The 18,837-nt window shown below is 39.8% G+C and overlaps 1 protein-coding gene across 1 annotated transcript in view; it reads left to right on the forward strand.

Annotated features, from left to right (window-relative positions):
* The first annotated feature begins 1,895 nt into the window (after window positions 1-1,895).
* HHIP (hedgehog interacting protein) overlaps window positions 1,896-18,837 on the forward strand; it is a 93,145-nt gene continuing 76,203 nt past the window's right edge. The window contains exons 1-3 of the mRNA XM_065405342.1: window positions 1,896-2,162; window positions 9,167-9,362; window positions 18,419-18,575. Of these exons, the coding sequence (XP_065261414.1) occupies window positions 1,896-2,162; window positions 9,167-9,362; window positions 18,419-18,575 (620 nt within the window). The remainder of the gene's footprint in view (window positions 2,163-9,166; window positions 9,363-18,418; window positions 18,576-18,837) is intronic.

The following is an 18,837-nucleotide window of genomic DNA, read 5'->3' on the forward strand; positions in this document are numbered from 1 at the left end:
CTAGTGAGTTCAGTTGATACTGTTTAAGGATTTGGTTCAATATTTTTTCACCACAGGAACTCTCTGTTTCAGCAGACTGTGGTGTGTAACTGAGCAAATACACACGTGCACGCCCTTTGCAGAAGGGATTCGGAGCACATCCTGTGCTGTACTCTGAGGCTGAAATGTGTAGAAAGGATACCTTTTCATTCTATTGATCCCAGCACAGCTTCTCTGTGCACAGCCCAAGAATGAGAATCGTGCCCAACTGCAACTATTTGCTCCTAATGAACAGAGAGTATATTTCCACTGGGGGTGGGGGGTGCACCCACTGGAGCTAGCTTTCAGGGAGCTAGCCTGATAAAAATAGAATGTAGCAGTGGGACCAGGCTAGCCACCGAGAGCATTGACCCACTGCTGGATGGGGTAGCCACCCTCCTAGACACATACTCAGAGTAGCTAGTCCCTCCACTTGCAGTGCTGCAGCTACCATTTTTAGCTCTCTGACTCCATGGGAAGATTTCCCCTCCAGCTGGGAATCACCCCTCCTCCCCCCTGCAGCTCCAAGTGTCCACTTCCTCTCAAGTTCATTAGGAGCACACTCTGCCTCAGGAAACCCCCGGTGTTATGTCACTTCAATTTGACAGATGGGAAACCGAGGCACGGAGCAGCACAGTGATGTGCCCAAGGTCACACAGTGAGTCAGTGGCACATTTAGGAACAGGTTTCAGAGTAGCAGCCGTGTTAGTCTGTATCCTCAAAAATAACAGGAGTACTTGTGGCACCTTAGAGACTAACAAATTTATTAGAGCATAAGCTTTCGTGGGCTACAACCCACTTCATGCATCCGAAGAAGTGGGTTGTAGCCCACGAAAGCTTATGCTCTAATAAATTTGTTAGTCTCTAAGGTGCCACAAGTACTCCTGTTACATTTAGGAACAAAATCCTAGTCTTGTGTCTCCCCTGCACTGACCGCTAGACGAGTTCTCCGGGGGGCGGGGGGGGAGAGAAAAAGCTAGAGCTACCTGGCTCCTGGTGGCTCTGTGCACGCATAGGGAGTTGGAGAGGGTGGAGCCCCCAGGGACAGGACCCAGCAGCGGTTAGATGTGGGATGCAGGTTGGCCCGGTGCTGTTGCATTAGGATGTGTTGGGGTCCGGCTGGGCATTTGCCTGGGCGGCTGGTGCAGCAGGAGCAGCCAGACTTGCTCTGTCTCCCCCGTGGCAATGTGGGGGGCTGGGGTCAAAAATCAGCAGGCTCCGGTTTTAGCCCAGAGCGCTCTGCCCCACCGCAACTGCTGCCGCGGCAGCCCGCAGCCAGCCTGAGCCCTCCCCTCTCGCGCACGCCTACCCTGTCCCTGTCCCGTTCCCCCCCTGCGCGCGCGCGCGCGCTTTCCCCAGTGCCTCTCGGTGACGTGAAGGGGCGCGCGGTGGCAGCACCTCCCCGCGCGCTGCTTAAAAAGAAGAAAAGAGAGAGCGAAACATGAGAGCCGTAGTGAGCTGCAGCCACCGCCGGCCGCGGAGGAGACATCACCCCAGCCAGGCGGCTGCTACTGTCCTACCTAGAGAACATCCTTTCTATGGGACAACAAGTGAACTGCTGCCGCCGCCGCCGCCTCACACTGCAGCAGGGGGGGACCCCTTGGCCCAGCACTCACCACCAGGGCACAACAGCACCAATTACTAAATCTGTGTCACTTGCACAATTTTAGCCCCACAACTCCTGAGCATCCTCCCACTAAGCCGGTTTTTTGGGGGGACGGGGGAGTTCTTTGCCCTTTAGATTTTTTTTATCACCATCACTCTCCAGCCCTCCCCCCGTTTTGGGGGTGCTGATTCCCTGCTTTGAAGTGCAAAAAGAAAATCAGTCGGGGAGGGGGGAGGTTCGGTTTGTTTTTTTCACTCACACGGTCCAAGGCATGATGCTGAAGATGCTCCCGTTTAAACTGCTGCTGGTGGCCGTGGTTCTGTGCTTCTTTGAGGGGGATGCCAAGTTTGGGGAGAGTGGAGCAAGGAGGAGAAAGTGCCTGAATGGTAACCCACCGAGGCGCCTGAAAAAGCGAGACAGGAGGATGATGTTCCTGGAGCCTGCCAGCGGAGGGGAGATGATGTGTCGTGGCTTGTACCCTCGCCTGTCCTGCTGCTCCAGGACTGACAGTCAGGGGCTGCTGCACATTGAGACTAAGGTAGGCACCACATGAGGCTTTTTGCATGGATGCAAACTCACTGCTAACCTGCTGGGTGGTGTCTGGTTTGATCTAGCAACATGGGTTTGACCATTACTGTATGGGAGGGTGGAGTGGTCTCATAAAATGGAAGCGTTAAAGCGATTCTGGTTTATTTCCTTGAGAGTTACATAGACCTCGCTCCAGAGCTGTTCATCCGAAGGGAGACTTAGTCAATTGGGAAGGTATTTTTAAAAGAAAGTTCTCTCCCTCTTACAACGAAGGGTTTTTACAAATTTGCGAGTTTCCGTGAGATCTTACAAATCTCACTCATTCATATCGTCCCATCTTGCTCAAATCAGCAGCTGGGTGCACTGCTGCATGTTTATTGGCAGTGCCCTTTTCTCTCGAAACATGGACTTCAGGTACAAGGACCCTGTGCTGAGGGGATGGCTTGAGAAGAAGGAAGACTTGAATGGCTTTTTTGGATTAAGTTTGTGCATTGGCAGCAGTGAACCTGTGAATTAACTTGACGGTGGTTTCCGGTTTATTTTTCTGGGGGTTAAAAAGCGTGTTCAATTTTCTCCACGTGTTTGGTCAGTAAAGGATTTGGATAGTAGATGGTGCTGGTGCATCAGAGCTTAGTGATCTCTAGTCAAGGCTCTTGTGTTACACATGATTACCTGTATCAGCTAAAAGGGACTCGACTGTTATTGATTCTCACACAGAAGGCATGAGATATTTGCCTTTTCACACTGTGTGACAATGCATATGCGTAATTTAAAATTGAGTTGCTTGAAAAGAAGCATCTCATTGGAATTTTAAAATATTTAATTTATGCTTCCTTTAGTAGCTTAATTTCTATTTATTAATGTGTTTGCGATTTCTCTAAGTTGTCCATATATAATTCTGCAGGATCTTATTGGATAAGCATGGCAATGATATTAAGTGTGTACACAGAGAGGGAAATTCCTGAATAATGTCATTAAGAATCACTGCACGTGAAATAAACAATCAGGTGTCTTCTCCTCCCCTCCACCCCTTTCACTTTCCCCCTCCCCAGTTTAGGTTTAATTAAGAATTCCTCAGTTACAACACTGTAGTTGTCAAGGTCTGAGAGACTCTTGGAAAACTTGTGTTTCAGTCTTGCTGGCCCAAGCATAATAAAAAAATACCCAGCCTGAATCGAATTTTTATGCTCAGTTCACGGTAGATTTCACTCCATTCTCATGTAAACAGCTTCTACGAATCAACATATGTGTCTGGGTGGTATCTCTCACTTTGTTTTGTAACAAAAAGCCATATTGCATCATTTAATTTGCTCAAGTCATGCAAATAGGAAAAAATCAATAGGACAAAAAGGGGTCGACTTATCCTCCTCCCCACTAAACTGCTGCCCACACACAGAGTCCTGTTGCTTATGGCAAAAGAATAACAACAACACCATTGTGTTTGTTAGTTGGTTCACTAATGGGTGAAACTGGAGAACATCATTCTCCTTCAGTCCCCAGCTCTGTCCAAATGTTCATGCCTTTTGAGGGAGCATTTGTCCTACCCCCTCTATTCCCAGATGAGTGAGAACAGTCTTACTGCAGGTTTTCAGCTGCAGCTCTCTCTTTATTCTTACCATATGCAGCAGTAGTTTGAGATTCAGGGCAGATATATTTCTTCATGCTGTCCAGAGACAGTGTCATTAAGCTCCTGTGTGGTAATTCAATTAAACTACAAAATAACTACATTCAGATAACCTTAAAAGCCTAATTGAAGTGCACAAAAGTCAGACTAAGGACTGGAAAATATGTCCTTAACTCACCCTGTTTGTAATATATAGGTATTGCAGCACATATGTTACGTGAGATCACCCACTGTTTGGAGACCCCTGCAATAGTTGGTTTAATGTGCTGAATTAAAGATGGAGTTAAGACAATTTTGAATTTCCTAGCTATTGTAGGGTTTTGTCCCTTCGTGTTATTTGAATATGTCTTTTGTTTAATTTCTTTGTTTTGTAGATAGTAATAAATCCTTGAAGTGTATGAAGTTTCAAAACAATATACCATAACATCTATTTCTAAGCATTAAAACTTACTTTATAAATATAGATTTATACTTTTTAGTGGATATTATTCTAAAAGGTTTTAAAGCCACATTATTTATCCATTAAATGTCAATGGTTACAGCTATCTTAATCTGTTTTATCATGTAAATGTCTATTTAGACAATTTTCCAAAATACATGTAATTTATACTTGATAGAAGTAGTGACCATTCCACAAGAGACATTACAGTATCATGCAAAACACTTGGAGGGAACTTTATAAAAATTGGGTTTTTGACACTATATTACACAAGGGCTCCAAAAGCTGGACATCGAACAGGTCTTTAATCTGATATAGAGTCATATTAATCCACAGGATTGAGTGTCCATGACATTAATAGGAATCTGAACATTAGCTTTTTCTAGAGCAATTTGAGCTTGCTCAGCAGGCATTTTCAATTTCAGATTGGCTTCTTGGTTAAGATGCTGTGTGTCAGCCCTGGGACAATTTTATGATCAAATTATTGATCTGTCTTTATGATGACAATACTTCCAGTCCCTTAAGCACAGCAAAGCAGCAATAAAGGGCACTGCTTTAATAAGACAAAATTAGACTGTCTCTAGTAATATTTTTGCATAATGTTGGCATTTAACTCTTTGTCTTCTAGCTTTCTAGAATATCCCCATTTTATCACTAGGTTCACTAAAGCCAGAATCAAATATTGTGACACCAGAGTTTTTGAAGGTTTGCGTATAGCCAGATAGGCACACAAGTCCTCTCTACCTTGGATGGTTTCACAGCCAAGGCTGTCAAGGAATGGGTGAAAAGTAATTGTTTTCAAGTGTGCCCTTTTACAATCATTTGTTTGCTCTGGCTCTTTCACGAACAAAGGCTATTGTTGAACACATCCAACTAAACAAATAACTCATCTTGGGGTCCCTTTAACAGCTGCCTTGGTACAATGATCTATTTACATATTAGCCTAAAATTGAAACTGAACTCTTTAATGACATAATCCAGCACTATAGTACAGAAGAAACATATGTTCAACCCAACAGCTGAACAACCTTGTAGGCATATGATTTTTAGAAATAATTGTTAGTATACCAAATACAGTTTAATTAAACATCTTAATTCACTGCCATATATTTTTGCTGTTAACATCAAACCCACACTGTTTTTTGACAAATAAAATAAACACAGGGTATGCAAAACAGATTGCTATATTACATTTATAGAATTTCGGTCTCTTGTGTCTTTCTGTTTCTCCCTCTTTTCGCTATTTTTGTTGTTGATAAACCAGTCTTGTAAGCTGTACTTTCCTGTATTCCAGTATTTCTCTTACCTTTCTTCTACCAGTCTTACTTTCCTGTGGCTAGAGATTAAAGGATGATTTTACAGATGTTGTAAATTAGTCAGCAGCAGGCATAATCATTACTACGCATGCTACAATAATGTTTGGAAGTTTTACATGTTTTCCCCAGCAAACCACTGCAAATTTGATGGTTTCACATATAACTTTTAAAATTGATACAGGAAATTACTTTGCATTTCTTTAAGAGACCAAAGATATTGTCAGTTTTAAAGGTAAAGGTCATTATTATATGTTCACCAAAAATACTGTGTTCTAAACAGTGTTTCAGCCTTGGGCTAAATCTGTTTAATTGACTTCAGTAAGGCTATTGATTTATTGAAACCAAAGCTAGAATGATGGTTCTATCTACCTTCAAATAGGTATTTCTACTGCAGACCTCACACAGAGCAAAGTTTTACCATCCTACTATGCTCAAATAGCATGAAACTTAACATAAAAATATTGTACTTGATTTTCAGATAATTTATTGAGTCCCATTACCTAATCTTTTGATTAGTTATTATATGACCAAGACACATTCCAAAAATTGAGAGCGGGATTAAATTCCTCAAGGACTAAAATCAAACCCCTTGTGGATGGCAGCTGGTCAGGAGGATTAGGGTCCTTTTATTTTAGCTTTAGCTATTAAAATGGAGTCAAGCATTTTTTACTTTAATATAACTGGGCAATTAAATGCATTTTTTCACAAGGAAAAATAAATTAGCTTTTGACTTTTTGTATTTTTTTCTCATCATGTGCACTGGTACCTTCCAATAGAACTATAGCAATATGCCTGCATCAGTTGTGGGGTTAATGCAGTAAACAAACTCAATATTTACCTCTTTGATTATTGACCTATGCTTCGCCACATACCACTACCACCAATGTATCCCAGTACTTGAATGAGATGAAGACAGGTGATTCTAGTGGACAGAGGAAAGCACTTTGAAGAGTCTGGAAACATGATGTAGTTTCCTTGGTGGTAAATACACACTCAAAATTGGGCAATTCAATCCATAGATTAAGAGTGCTCCTGGATTCCTCACTGATGCTAAACTCTCACATATCAGCATCCACAAGTTGTCTAACCTCTGTGGTTGGCTAGGAGACTCTGTTCCATCATGGTGAACAACGGCCTGGTCTCTGTTATATAGGCTTTTGTCACTTCGCATATGGACTACAGCAATGCAATATACCTAGGCATGAAGCCATCAGCCTGAAGGAAATTCCAACTGGTACAGAATGTGTACTCATGGGCTACCGTGCGCACATAAGACCTATTCTCCACTGGTTTCCTATAGAAGAAAATCAAGTTCAAGATCTTGGTTGTTATCTTCAAGGCCCTCAATGACCTGGGCCCAGAATATCTAAAAGGATCAGCTAAAATTCCTGGATGAAGACCATGGCTGACAACTCTGCTCCTCAGGCATAATGAAACTTTCTACTATAAAGGCAAAGATCATCTGTGCAGGAAACTGAGCTTTCTCGGGGATTAGTCTGAGACTGGAATGAACAGGAGGAACTAAGGGCCAACATTAATCTCACCACCTTCTACTCCAAATGCAAGGTGCGCTTCAGCTTTGCCTTCTCTAATACAAACGTGTGTCAGTGTGTACACTTAAAAAACAAAACAACCCCATACCAAAACAAAACACTACACTGCACACACAATTCTCTTATTGTGGAAAGGACAAGAGAGAGAGCCAACTACATGTGACAGATGTTAGTCATGTCGCTTAATGCACTGCTAGAAGGCACTCAGATACTATGATGATGATGGCAATATAAGAACTGTACAGAATAGACTATTTAGGGTCTGATCCTGCAGACTCAAACCAGAAAAACTCTGAAATTAATGAGGATTCTACCAGAGAAGGCAGGCCAAGTACTGTTCTACTTACTGACATTAGTGGGTCCAATTGAAGCCAATGGGACTACTTTGAGTGACTGCTTGTTTTGGGGGATGGATCCTTTGGCAGCACATGGAAGGGCTGAATAGGGCATGATTAATTTCATTTTTCTGAAGAGGGTCTGGCTTTCAAAAGTCTGAGAAATGCTTCCTTAATTCAAAAAAAAAATGTAGGTTTATTCAGAATTAGGATTGCTGCAATTAATATTTTGTATGTGATTTTTAAAATGCCATATTATTGCTAATATTTTGTCAGATTTAAAACAATAAAAAAAGCACTCTCAGATATTTGGAAGCAAAGTTATATGATTCTCATCCAGAAATAAAGTGATGAGTTCAAAATTATATTACTGGCCTTAGGCATTCTAGATGATTGATGAGCTGTGGAACAGCAATTATGAGTCAAATTATGGGCCAAAAATCTCCATGCAAGTTAAATTATTTGATTTACCTAGGGTAATTTAGCAAAATTACTGCATGTTTTCTGAAAGGAACTAATCAATATTGTTACAGTAGAATGAAACATCACAGAGTCCTTCACAGTGTGAAAAATAGTAATATCAAATCCACTCTGAGATCTGAGAACTTGCATGGTAGAAGAAAGGTTGTATAAAATGTTTGTAGCATCACTTTTAAAAAAAAATATATTAGAATTGTTTATAATTATGCTAAATCAGTAATAATGAGATGCTGTGCTTTATGTTCTGATAAGGCCTGATCCAGCTCACAATATCTTCAGTGAATGCTGGATTGAGCCGTAATGTAATTTTGGGTTGAGAGATCAAAAAGCAAACCCCTTAGTACCATGTGGTTTACAATAAGTTATGAAGTGCATAATATTACAGACTAATAGTGAAGAATGTGCTGTTTTCCCTTAACATTTATTTTTCATGGTATGCTGACATTGCATTCCCAAAGCTCTCGTGTTTACTTATACAAATTATCAAGCCTGGTGTAGTGCTTAAGTAAGTATTAAGGACAAAGTTAAAATTGAATAATAGGACAAACTGTATGTTAAGGAAAATTTCATATTTTCTATTTCATATAAACAGAAATTACTGAAAATCTAAGGCTTTTTCTACCAACAGTTTACATTGGCATATGCATGAATATAATTGCATTGAAAAGCAGAAAACTCAGAGGAACCCCTTGAGAATTCCACCATAGGAGGTTCAATAGTAGGCTCACAGTACAATCCAAAGCCTGCATATTTTATAAATACCTGGAGATTGTTTTTCTAATGTGTTCTGACTTTAGAAATTTAGTTTTAAATCTTTAGGTAACTTTTAATCTGAGCCTCTTATGCATGTAATTTAGATTTGGAAGTTGTATTTTTCAGCATCACCTATAAGAGAAGTGGACATAGGGCCTGTTCCTGCAGCCCTCGCTTATGCCAGTAATTCTTATTTATGTGAGTATTCCCCCTGATCAAGAATTACTCACACAATTAAGAGATTGCAGGCTTGAGTAGTGGGAGTAAATTAATTTGCATTTGGAAAGAGAAGCACTTGTTAGTACTCTAAAATCTGATGATTTATTGCATGTGATTCGCTTTCATAGTATTAATTTTTCACTTAGCATGGTGACTTAAAATATGGCACATTTTACTGATTCATAACTGTACTGGTTACATTAGCATGATTTACTTACATTATTTCAAAGAATCTTTTTGTATAAGACAGGGAAGTAGGTCATGTGTTTATTTGTCTCTGGTTTGTGGCTTGCAGATATTTTCTGTTACCAACAACACAGAATGTGTGAAGCTACTGGAAGAAATCAAATGTGCACACTGCTCACCACATGCTCAGAATCTATTCCATTCACCTGAGAAAGGGGAAGCATCTGAAAGAGAACTAGCTCTTCCCTTCCTGTGCAAAGACTATTGTAAAGAATTCTATTATACTTGCAGAGGTCAAATACCAGGTAAAAACTATAGCAAAATAATGGACTGAAAAAAGATGTCTAAATTTAAATGCTCTCTATTGCTTAAGAAATCTTGGATCAGATCCTGCAGTCCTCCATCGGGAAAACCCCAAAGACATTAAGGACTGTAGAATCAGGACCATAAAGGTAGATCTTTCCTATTTGAGTGAATATTTGGGTTTTTTCTTCCCAGCCTCCTCTTGAATTTCTAGAAAAAACAGTGATATATGTTATAACTTTTCAAATCTCCAGAATAAGTTATTCTCTGTATTGAAATTTCACTTTGTTCACCCAAAGAGTAAAAACAATTAGCCAACCACAATAAAGCTCTTCTAACTGATACATTGCTTTTAAAGTGAAAGAAAAGAGAAGCTGTAGTATAGTGTAGGTACTATAAAGATGTTGAATATTTAAAGTGTCCTTTTCTGGTTTGGTAATCACATACATTATTGTTTTTAAACATATGCACCAGAATTCAAAGCCCACTGAAATCAGTGGGAGTCTTTCCACTGACTTCCGTGCCCTTTGAATCAGTTCCATGATGCTGTTAACAACATGGGACCAAATCCCACCCTTAACTGACCCTGAAGGGCCCTGCCATAGTCACTGGGTTTACCTTGGCATAACCAAAAGTGGAATTTGGCTCGTGGTGCCTGTAGCCATCACATAAATGTCATCTTTACACAAGGTAGTTGCATTTTAAAAAAGTTAAAATATTGTCTTAAAAGATTATGTTAAACAACATCATCAGTAATTACAGGACTAAAACATTTATATAATTATGAGTGCCCTTTCTTCAACTGTTCTTCTCTCCTTATCAAAACACTGTTGGCACCACAGAAAAAAGTTGAACTAGTGTGATTTTTTTGAGCAGTGAAATTTAAAATAAAATAATGTAGTTCTGAGTTAGGTAAGATCATGACAAATTTGCGAATAATCATTTATAACATGAACTGTTCTGTAAAACTGTAACATAAAACATCATAGCTGTGTAATAGGTATGGCTTTAAGTGGGCAATGCTTTTATTGCTTATGTACAGTATGTACTTTGTTTTCTTTGAACTCCCAGGGGTGCGGGACTTTTCTGTAGTGTTCTCTTATTGACTTACAAAAACATTTTGAATAGAGTTGCTTTTTCCCTTTGGTGTGGTTTAACATGTATCTAAACCCATTCAAATATGAAAATATTATTATTGTCTTTATAAACTACAGAGATGTTTCTAAGGCTTTCTTAAACCAGCTGTTTCTTGCTCTTTATCACATTCCCCAGAGCAAAGCAGAATAGATCATAGTTGCCAAGACTGCCTGCCGAGCAGAGATAACAGAGTAGATACTGTAAACGTTTGGCCCATCCTGGAAGCCACCACAAAGAGTATTTTTTAAATACAAGTTTGTAACTAACCCAAATGATGAGTGTATTCTGCTGAACATTTACATCATCTTTTCATTAGAGTCTAAGTTTCTGAGAAAAATGCTCTGTAGGGAAAAAAAGTTAAGGAGGGAGGAGGGGGTAGAGAGGGAATGGGCTGAGCAGCACAGGAGCTACAGCCTCAGGATCCTCACTCCCCAGATCAACATATGTGGTGACGAATGACAAATTTATTTTTCTACAAAGTTTGTGTATATGTAAAACTGCTGAAGTGCATCAAGATGTCAAGTGCTTTTTGTGACCACCCAGGTTGCCTTGAAAGATAACCAGATGAAAGCATAACTTTAGCACTGGACAGAGCACTGTGCTTTGCAGGAAAGAGCTTACAAGCTAGCTAGAATAGGATTTTTCCTACATCAATCAGATGCTAATAATCATTCTAAATACTTGTTCTGAGAGTGGGCTGCACTAACAAAAAGTCGTTGCATACTTATGTCGGACAGGGTTAATTGATTTGTTTGGCAGAGTGGTCATTGGCACATGTATTAATATTTCATGAAGGTATTGAGATTCAGGTCACACTTTTGGGGAAAGTGACCTATAGAATTCTAGTGTCCTTCAAAATATATATGTACATTTAAAAGCAAATTCATAGTTCATTTGGGTTTTATAATCCATGTGTGAGATCTGTGTTTCCCATTTGAAAGTTTTACAAACTTGACTAGTATTGAAAAAACAAACAAAAAGAACCCACAACCTATGCTTCATTATTTAGATTGCTTGACATGAACTGCAAAGAACAGGTTCCTGTGAGGCAATGTGGCTTGGAGGAATGTGCACAGGGCTGGGAGGTAAAAAGGCCTGCGTTCTAATCATGGCTCTGCCAGTGACTCACTGTTTGGCACTTAGCACATCAATTAATTTCTCTCCCTCAATTTCTCCATCTGTGCAGTGGGAATAATACCCAACTACATCACAGGGGAATTACAAGGAGTAGTTGGTGATGGCAAAAGTGCTTTTACTCCATAAAGTGATATAGGAATGATAAGTATTTTTATTGAATAGAGCTGGTGAGCAATTTTTGGTTGAAATGAAATTTCAACTTTGGAAAAAAAACTATTTGTTTTTGTTAAATTGTAGTTTCATTTTCAGACTAGCTCTATTACTGACTAGCATGAGAAATCCATCCACAGTTCTCTCTCCATCTGCAAGTCAAAAATATTAGAGGGTACTTAGCCTTATGGGACTGATTCATTAAGAAATACCTATGAAAGTAGTACATTTTCCCCACTAATTATGAGCTTGAGTTTGCATTTTTATGCATTCAAAATACCCAATTACTTCAGCAGGAGTTTTGAATACACAAGGAATGAAGGATCGGGTCCATCCCCCCTGTTTTTGCACAAGGTCAAAATATATATATAGTAAGCTGTATACAAATAATACTTGGAAAAATTGTGTGGATATGTACTACATGAGGATGTAAAGAATGGTATAGAAGCTCCCTATTTTATCTCAGATGTCTAATCTCATTTTAGCATCTGAACTTTACATAGAAGCTCAGTCTGAGTGAGTGTTGGGGCACTGAATTTAAGTCTGTTAATGTAATTTATTTAATTATGATTTTTAAGTTTTGTAAGGTGCTCTTAGGGATGGGTGGACCTATTATCTATTTTTCTTATATCTAAATAAATAAAGGGAGGGTTTATTTTCCCTTCAGCCAATAGCATAACTTCCATTAATGCCAATGGAAGCCACATGCACCGAGGAAAAACCTATCCCTGTCTCCACAGCCACAGCAGGTTCTGACATCCAAGCCAGGGGAAGGATTTTGGGGTAGTCAAATGTAAGGGGAAGAGCAGTGGCAGACTAGGGGTATGTCTACACTACAGGATTAATCCGAATTTATATAATTCGAATTTAGGAAACCGATTTTATAAATTCGAATGTATTCGGCCACACTAGGCACCATTAATTCGGTGGTGTGCGTCCAAGCTACCGTAGTAGCATCGATTTCCAGAGCGTTGCATTGTGGGTAGCCAATAACATCTAATTGCCAATAACATCGAATTGCGGCCACACTAACCTTAATTCGGATTAACAATACCGATTTTGACACTACTCCTCTCGTCGAGGAGGAGTACAGAAATCGAATTAAAGGGCTCTTTAATTCGAATTAAATGGCTTCGTTGTGTGGACGGGTCAAGCGTTAATTCGAATTAAAGCAGCTAAATCCGAATTAAAGTCGTAGTGTAGACCAGGCCTAGGGCTAGGGACAGATATTCTATTGCTACACTATCCTCCTATTCTCCCCTCCCACAGAAGAGTAGATGCATTAGGACAACGGAACCAGCTCTGTTATTGACTAGCACCAGAAATCCATCCACAGTTCTCTCTCCATCTGCAAGTCAAAACTATTAGTAGGTACTTAGCCTTATGGGACTGATTCATTCACAGAGTGGCTCCACAATTGCTCCATGGCCTGGGGAGAGGATTCTTTTCCATTCTTTTCCATATCATGGAAGCAACTGACATTAGCTGGGGTTCAACAGCTTACCTGTCCCCTTGTGCCCATTATTCTTGTTTTTAACAGAAATTGGTTGAGGTGATTGTGTGCAGATCCAGCTCCAGATGTTACCAAAGTCAGAATCTAGATGTGGATTTTAACCAAGTGGCATTCAAACCAAAATGGCAGAAATGTTGGGAAAATAACCGCTCCCTGCACTGTAATTCCAGGAGTACTTTCATAGTTATTTGGTGTTTGCTGAAAAATGTCAAGGGCTTACAGTGTGGCTGTCTCTAGTGGAGGCTGCAACAGTTCCACACTGCTGCTGGGTGTATGCAGGCCCATTACCACACACCTGAAAAATCCACTGGGATTAAGTTGTGTGACAACCTGACCTGGTAGTCTCCAAAGGTTTCAGCAGGGGAAGCATGTGGCTGGAGTCACCTCAGGAACATAGCTAAGAGTTGAGGGGAGTGAGGTGAGCATGTTTTTTGTCAACAATTTCAGATGTGAAGCTAGAAATCTGCTCACTTATACCCCCCAAAACTTTTCAAAATCCATCATCATGGAACAAAGAAACCACAAGGAAACAGAACAATACTTTCCTTAGTCATTAAAAATATATATATTCTCTATCTCAATGAAGTTAGCAGGAATAAAGTCATTAGGTCAGATACCCAGGTGGCATAAATCAATGTAGCTCTATTTAATTCAGTGGGCTAGACGTTCATGCTGTGCACAGCCCAAGAAAGAGGGGAGTGGTGTGAATTCTGGACTTGACCTACTCCAGGCATGGTACAGGCCCAGGATAAGTTAGAGCAGCCGCTGCTTTAATTTACAGCAGGTTCCCCATGATTGTGGTGGATAAAGGCTGGAGCCGGATCAGAACCTGACTCAATCAGTCCACTGAAGACTCCTCTTTAAAGTTACAGAAAGGGAGAAGAGGCATCCACTGAACAAGATGCCAAAGGAACAATTTGAGATGTAGGAGTAACCAGAAAGTGATGGAGGTTATAAAAGGTGAGGAAGAATAAGATTTCAAGAAGAGGAGCATGGTCAATGGGTTGAAAAGCAGCAAGTTAGGTTGATAATAGTTGGAGATATAGTAGAAGATTTTGTCAGGAAGATGATATTAGGAACTTTGGTGAAAGCTGTTTCAGTGGAGGGAGAAACCAGATTAAGAGTCTAGAAGGGAGCTGAAGAAGAGGAATTCCAGACAGCAGTTGTAGAGAGTATGTTCAGTGAGCTTGGAAATGAATGGGAGAAGAGAAAATGTAGTTGGAGAAGTAAGTGAGGTCAAGGGTGATATATATTTTTTTATGATGAGGAAATTAGAGCATACTTTTAGTGTGAAGGGAATGAACCATTGGAGAATGTGGGATTGAGGGAAAACGTTAAGAAAAGGAGAGTGGGGAGTAGAGAGATCAGGATGGGAAGAAGGGAAGGGGTTACTGGGGCAGTTGGAGCAGTTAGAGGAGGAGAGCAAACAAGAAATCTCAGTTTTGGTGATGGGGAAGTAAAGAGAATGATTTGGAGGAGGAGTTAGAGAGAGAAGAAGGGAGGTCCCATCAGATCTTGTTGATTAAAAAAATCAGTGACATCCTGACCTTAGAGAGGTGGGAGCAATGGAAGGTTTAAAAGGGAGGCAAAGTTGTAAGAGAGGTGGCTGTGGTTGCAACTTTGCAATGGCAGAATTGAATGAGAATGCAGAAGTGGTGCTTCTTGACTAGTGAGATGGAAGAGCTGTAGGAGGAAAGAATGAATTTGTAGTGGTAGAAGTCAGCATGGTTTTGGGACTGCCATCCAGGATGCTCAGCTGGATGAGTTCAGGAGCAGAGGAAGTTGTTAGTGAGTGAAGCCAAAGCTGAGGGTTGGCTGGGTGACCTTGCAATGGGAGAGAGGGTAGAAGGAGTCAAGGGTGATAGAAAACATAGTGAGATAGGGATGAAGGGGTGAGATTGGGGGGAGGAGGGAAATAGCTTCTGAGCCTGGAAGCTCCAACTAGGGCCGGCTCCAGGTACCAGCTTACCAAGCAGGTGCTTGGGGCGGCCACTTCGGAGAGGGGCGGCACGTCCAGCTGTTCGGCAGCAATTCGGCGGATGGTCCCTCACTCCTGCTCGGAGCGAAGGACCTCCCGCCGAATTGCTGCCACAGATCGCAATTGCGATCGCAGCTTTTTTTTTGTTTTGTTTTTGTTTGGCTGCTTGGGGCGGCCAAAACCCTGGAGCCGGCCCTAGCTCCAACCTTCCCTAGCAAGTTTTGGATCCAGATTGATTCCCAAATCCACATGATGGGTTTAGATCTAGATTTCTTGATCTGAACAAGCCTCAACTGCAGGAATATACAACTGGGAACTTGAGCTCAGATTCCTCTCTCTTTTTACCGTTCATTTTTCAAATATAAAGAAATATAATGCCCCCGGGATCCTAGCAAAACAAGAGAGACTTAAAATGAGCAGAGAAAATTGGTCATCGCCTGTAAGGTTCTTTAAAAACATAGCAAGAGATACAGAAATTAAGAGGGCCACGCTTTACAGCCCTTAGGCATAAACCCCAGAGAAGTCAGTAGCAGCTGTACTTTACTAAGAATAGAGTAAAAACTGTAGGATTTTGACCCCTTATATAATGTAAATATTTCTTTATTGAGACAGTTTGCATATCTGATCAAGTATATGTAATATATGGCAGCAAATTTTTTTAAGTAAATGCTTTCTTATTACATGGCAGAATAATACTTAAGGGCCAAGTTCTGCCTTTTTATGCATATGCCAGACTCCCGTTGAAGTCAATGGGAATTGCACAGACATCCAAAGATAAATTGACCTTAATTGGATGGAACATATACAGGGTGGGGTTTTGAAAAGTGCTCAGAGTTGGCCTAACTCCATTAATTTCCATAGAAGTAGTTAGACCAACTCTGAGCACTTTTCAAAATACCACCCATTATGCACAACTGGAGTTGTCCTTATAGAGGCACCATCTCTTTTTGACAACTTAGCAAGTTCATCCATTGACACTGTAGAGTTTCAGAGTTCAGTTCAACCCTCAGTTTTTAAAAACAGAGTTATAGAATATGAAAAAGGAATGGGCTTGTTGAATGGCAAAAACCAGTTCAGTACATTTCATACTTGCTTACATGCTAAAATACTTCATGATACAAATAGCTACAGGCATAAAGTCAATCACTTTATGTATAAGTAAAGAACATTCCATATGGCATTGGTTAAATGAGTTTGCATCTGACTGTTATTAGAAATGAACATATACTGGCTAAAGACTGTGATCCACACATACTCCCATTTATTCTTATTGAAGACAAAATTTCAGAACAAAGAAATGTGTCCTTAATAAAAATGGCATATTGAGCATGTAGTAATTCTACAGCTCCAAATGTCCATTGCACTTAGCTTGATTGTCTGTTGTATGTAGAGAAAGAAACTACTAAGAGCTCGGTCGTGCCCTCTGAAGTCAAATAATTCAACATCAAGATTCTGGATTGGTTTTGGGTCTAGCTTGACATCTACAGAGCCTTGGAATACTGTTCCATGTTTATGTCACAATTAATCTTCACTTATTCCATATGAAAATTATGTATCTTATTTTCTCATGCATTTCTTGTGCTAGTTCCTATAAATTAGAAACAGCCACTAGCAGCTGATATTTGCTGAATCTCCAAATTCATGCCAATGAAACCTTCATACCACAACACACAATCACGTGTTCCAAATTTTATTTTCTATTACCCAAAGGCAGAATTTGGCCCATTATTTGGAATGACCGGGATATTTATTTATTAAAGGAGGATTCATATGAGAAGAATACATGATTGTGAGTTGAAGTCCAAAAGTTTTATTGACATAAGTTTGGGATAACTGCATTACTTACAAATGGTGAAGTTATATGAGAGTTATGCTGATGATCCCAACTGAGTGGCAATAAAACTTTTATACTATGTACTGCATCATTATTAATTCTATATATACCATGGCCCAAATCCTGACCCATGCAAAGTCTCCTTTTGCATTGTTCTGGCAGTGCAAAGGGAACTTAAAGATGTTCTAAACCAGACTACTTTGCTGATTTTATTCAAAACCCCAAACACTAGATATCATGAACCAAATTCTGCCTTCTGATGTACATATGAGTTTGATAAAGAGGATTAAAAATGTGTGAAACTTACTAGAAATAGGTCTATGGGTAGAAAGTAATAGTCTTGCTGTTATTGGAATGTATTGAAAAGTCAACAGCAGCACTGTTCTTTCTCATAGATCTCTATTTCTTTTTTTTTTTTCCTTCTGGTTTTCAGACTCCTTCTTTAAATAACCCCAAACCTAAAGAACTCCTTTCAGCTAAAGACAGTTTACAGAACCCATACACACTTGCTTTAGATAGGCTACAGGTATAGCTACAGAGCAGGATGAGGCACTCCCTCTTCTTAGGTGCTGGAGAGTGAAGAACTAGTCTGTGATATTGAACCTCAGGTTCTCCTGTGCTAGTGCAGAGTACTAACCACAGAGCTGTAAAGATACCTGAATATAAATGAAGTTCTGTTTTATCCTTAGTCCTCTCTTTTTGAGACAACTACTCATGCACCATTTATACTGCCTGTCTTTTGGTGCCAATGCTTCATGAAGTTTTTAAGATATTGATATGAAGTTTTTACACCCTTTCATAAATCAATGGAAAGTACCATCATTTATTTGAATGGCAGTTAGCAACATAAAAACAAAATGAAAACCAATACTCTGTAATATAATGTTGTTGAAATAATAATGCTAAGGGTCAGCTATAAACCAAAACAGCAAGAAAAAGTTAAATTAAGGCTGCAATAGCTTGAGCTTTACAACACATTGTCCTTCATTAGTGGGGTCTGCTGACTTCAACAGGTGCATGGCCACCTTAACTGAATTTTCTCTCACGTTTTTATTACTGACACTTAGTATTATTTTAACATAGTTGTTTTTTTCCTGTTTAATCACATTGCAAATAATGGGTGATAAAAATAGAGAAGAGTAAGCCACAAAAGGTATTACTCCATCTATCTGTGTTTAAAGACAGAACTTTGTTTAAAGTGCTTATTTTTCCACTCAGAATATAACCCATTTGAACATTAGGTTGAAGGCACAAAACCTGCAGCCTTGGCAATACACTAAACACTTTTATGCTCTTTTACATTTTTAAGGGTTTCTCCAAACTACAGCTGATGAGTTTTGCTTTTACTATGCAAGAAAAGATGGTGGCTTGTGCTTTCCAGATTTTCCAAGAAAACAAGTGCGAGGCCCAGCTTCTAACTATTTGGACCAGATGGAAGAATATGACAAAGTGGAAGAGATCAGCAGGTTCATAAAGATAAATGCTGTTTAATCTAAAAAAACTGACAAATCTTTGTGGTTTTCACAGTGAATCAGCTCAGTCTGTGCTTATGCTCAGCAGCTGTGTCCTCCAGATGTTATTTTCTTCTGCTGCTGTTTAAGTGCCTTTTTTTTAAATCACATTAGCTTAGATACTTTTGATATGTAGGTAACTAACAGAGTATTATGAGCCAGGCTTCTCTGTGATTCATATGTATTTCAAGTGTGTCATTTTGATCTGAAATTTATT

The sequence above is a fragment of the Emys orbicularis genome, chromosome 5, assembly GCF_028017835.1.
Source record: "Emys orbicularis isolate rEmyOrb1 chromosome 5, rEmyOrb1.hap1, whole genome shotgun sequence".
Taxonomy (NCBI): domain Eukaryota; kingdom Metazoa; phylum Chordata; order Testudines; family Emydidae; genus Emys; species Emys orbicularis.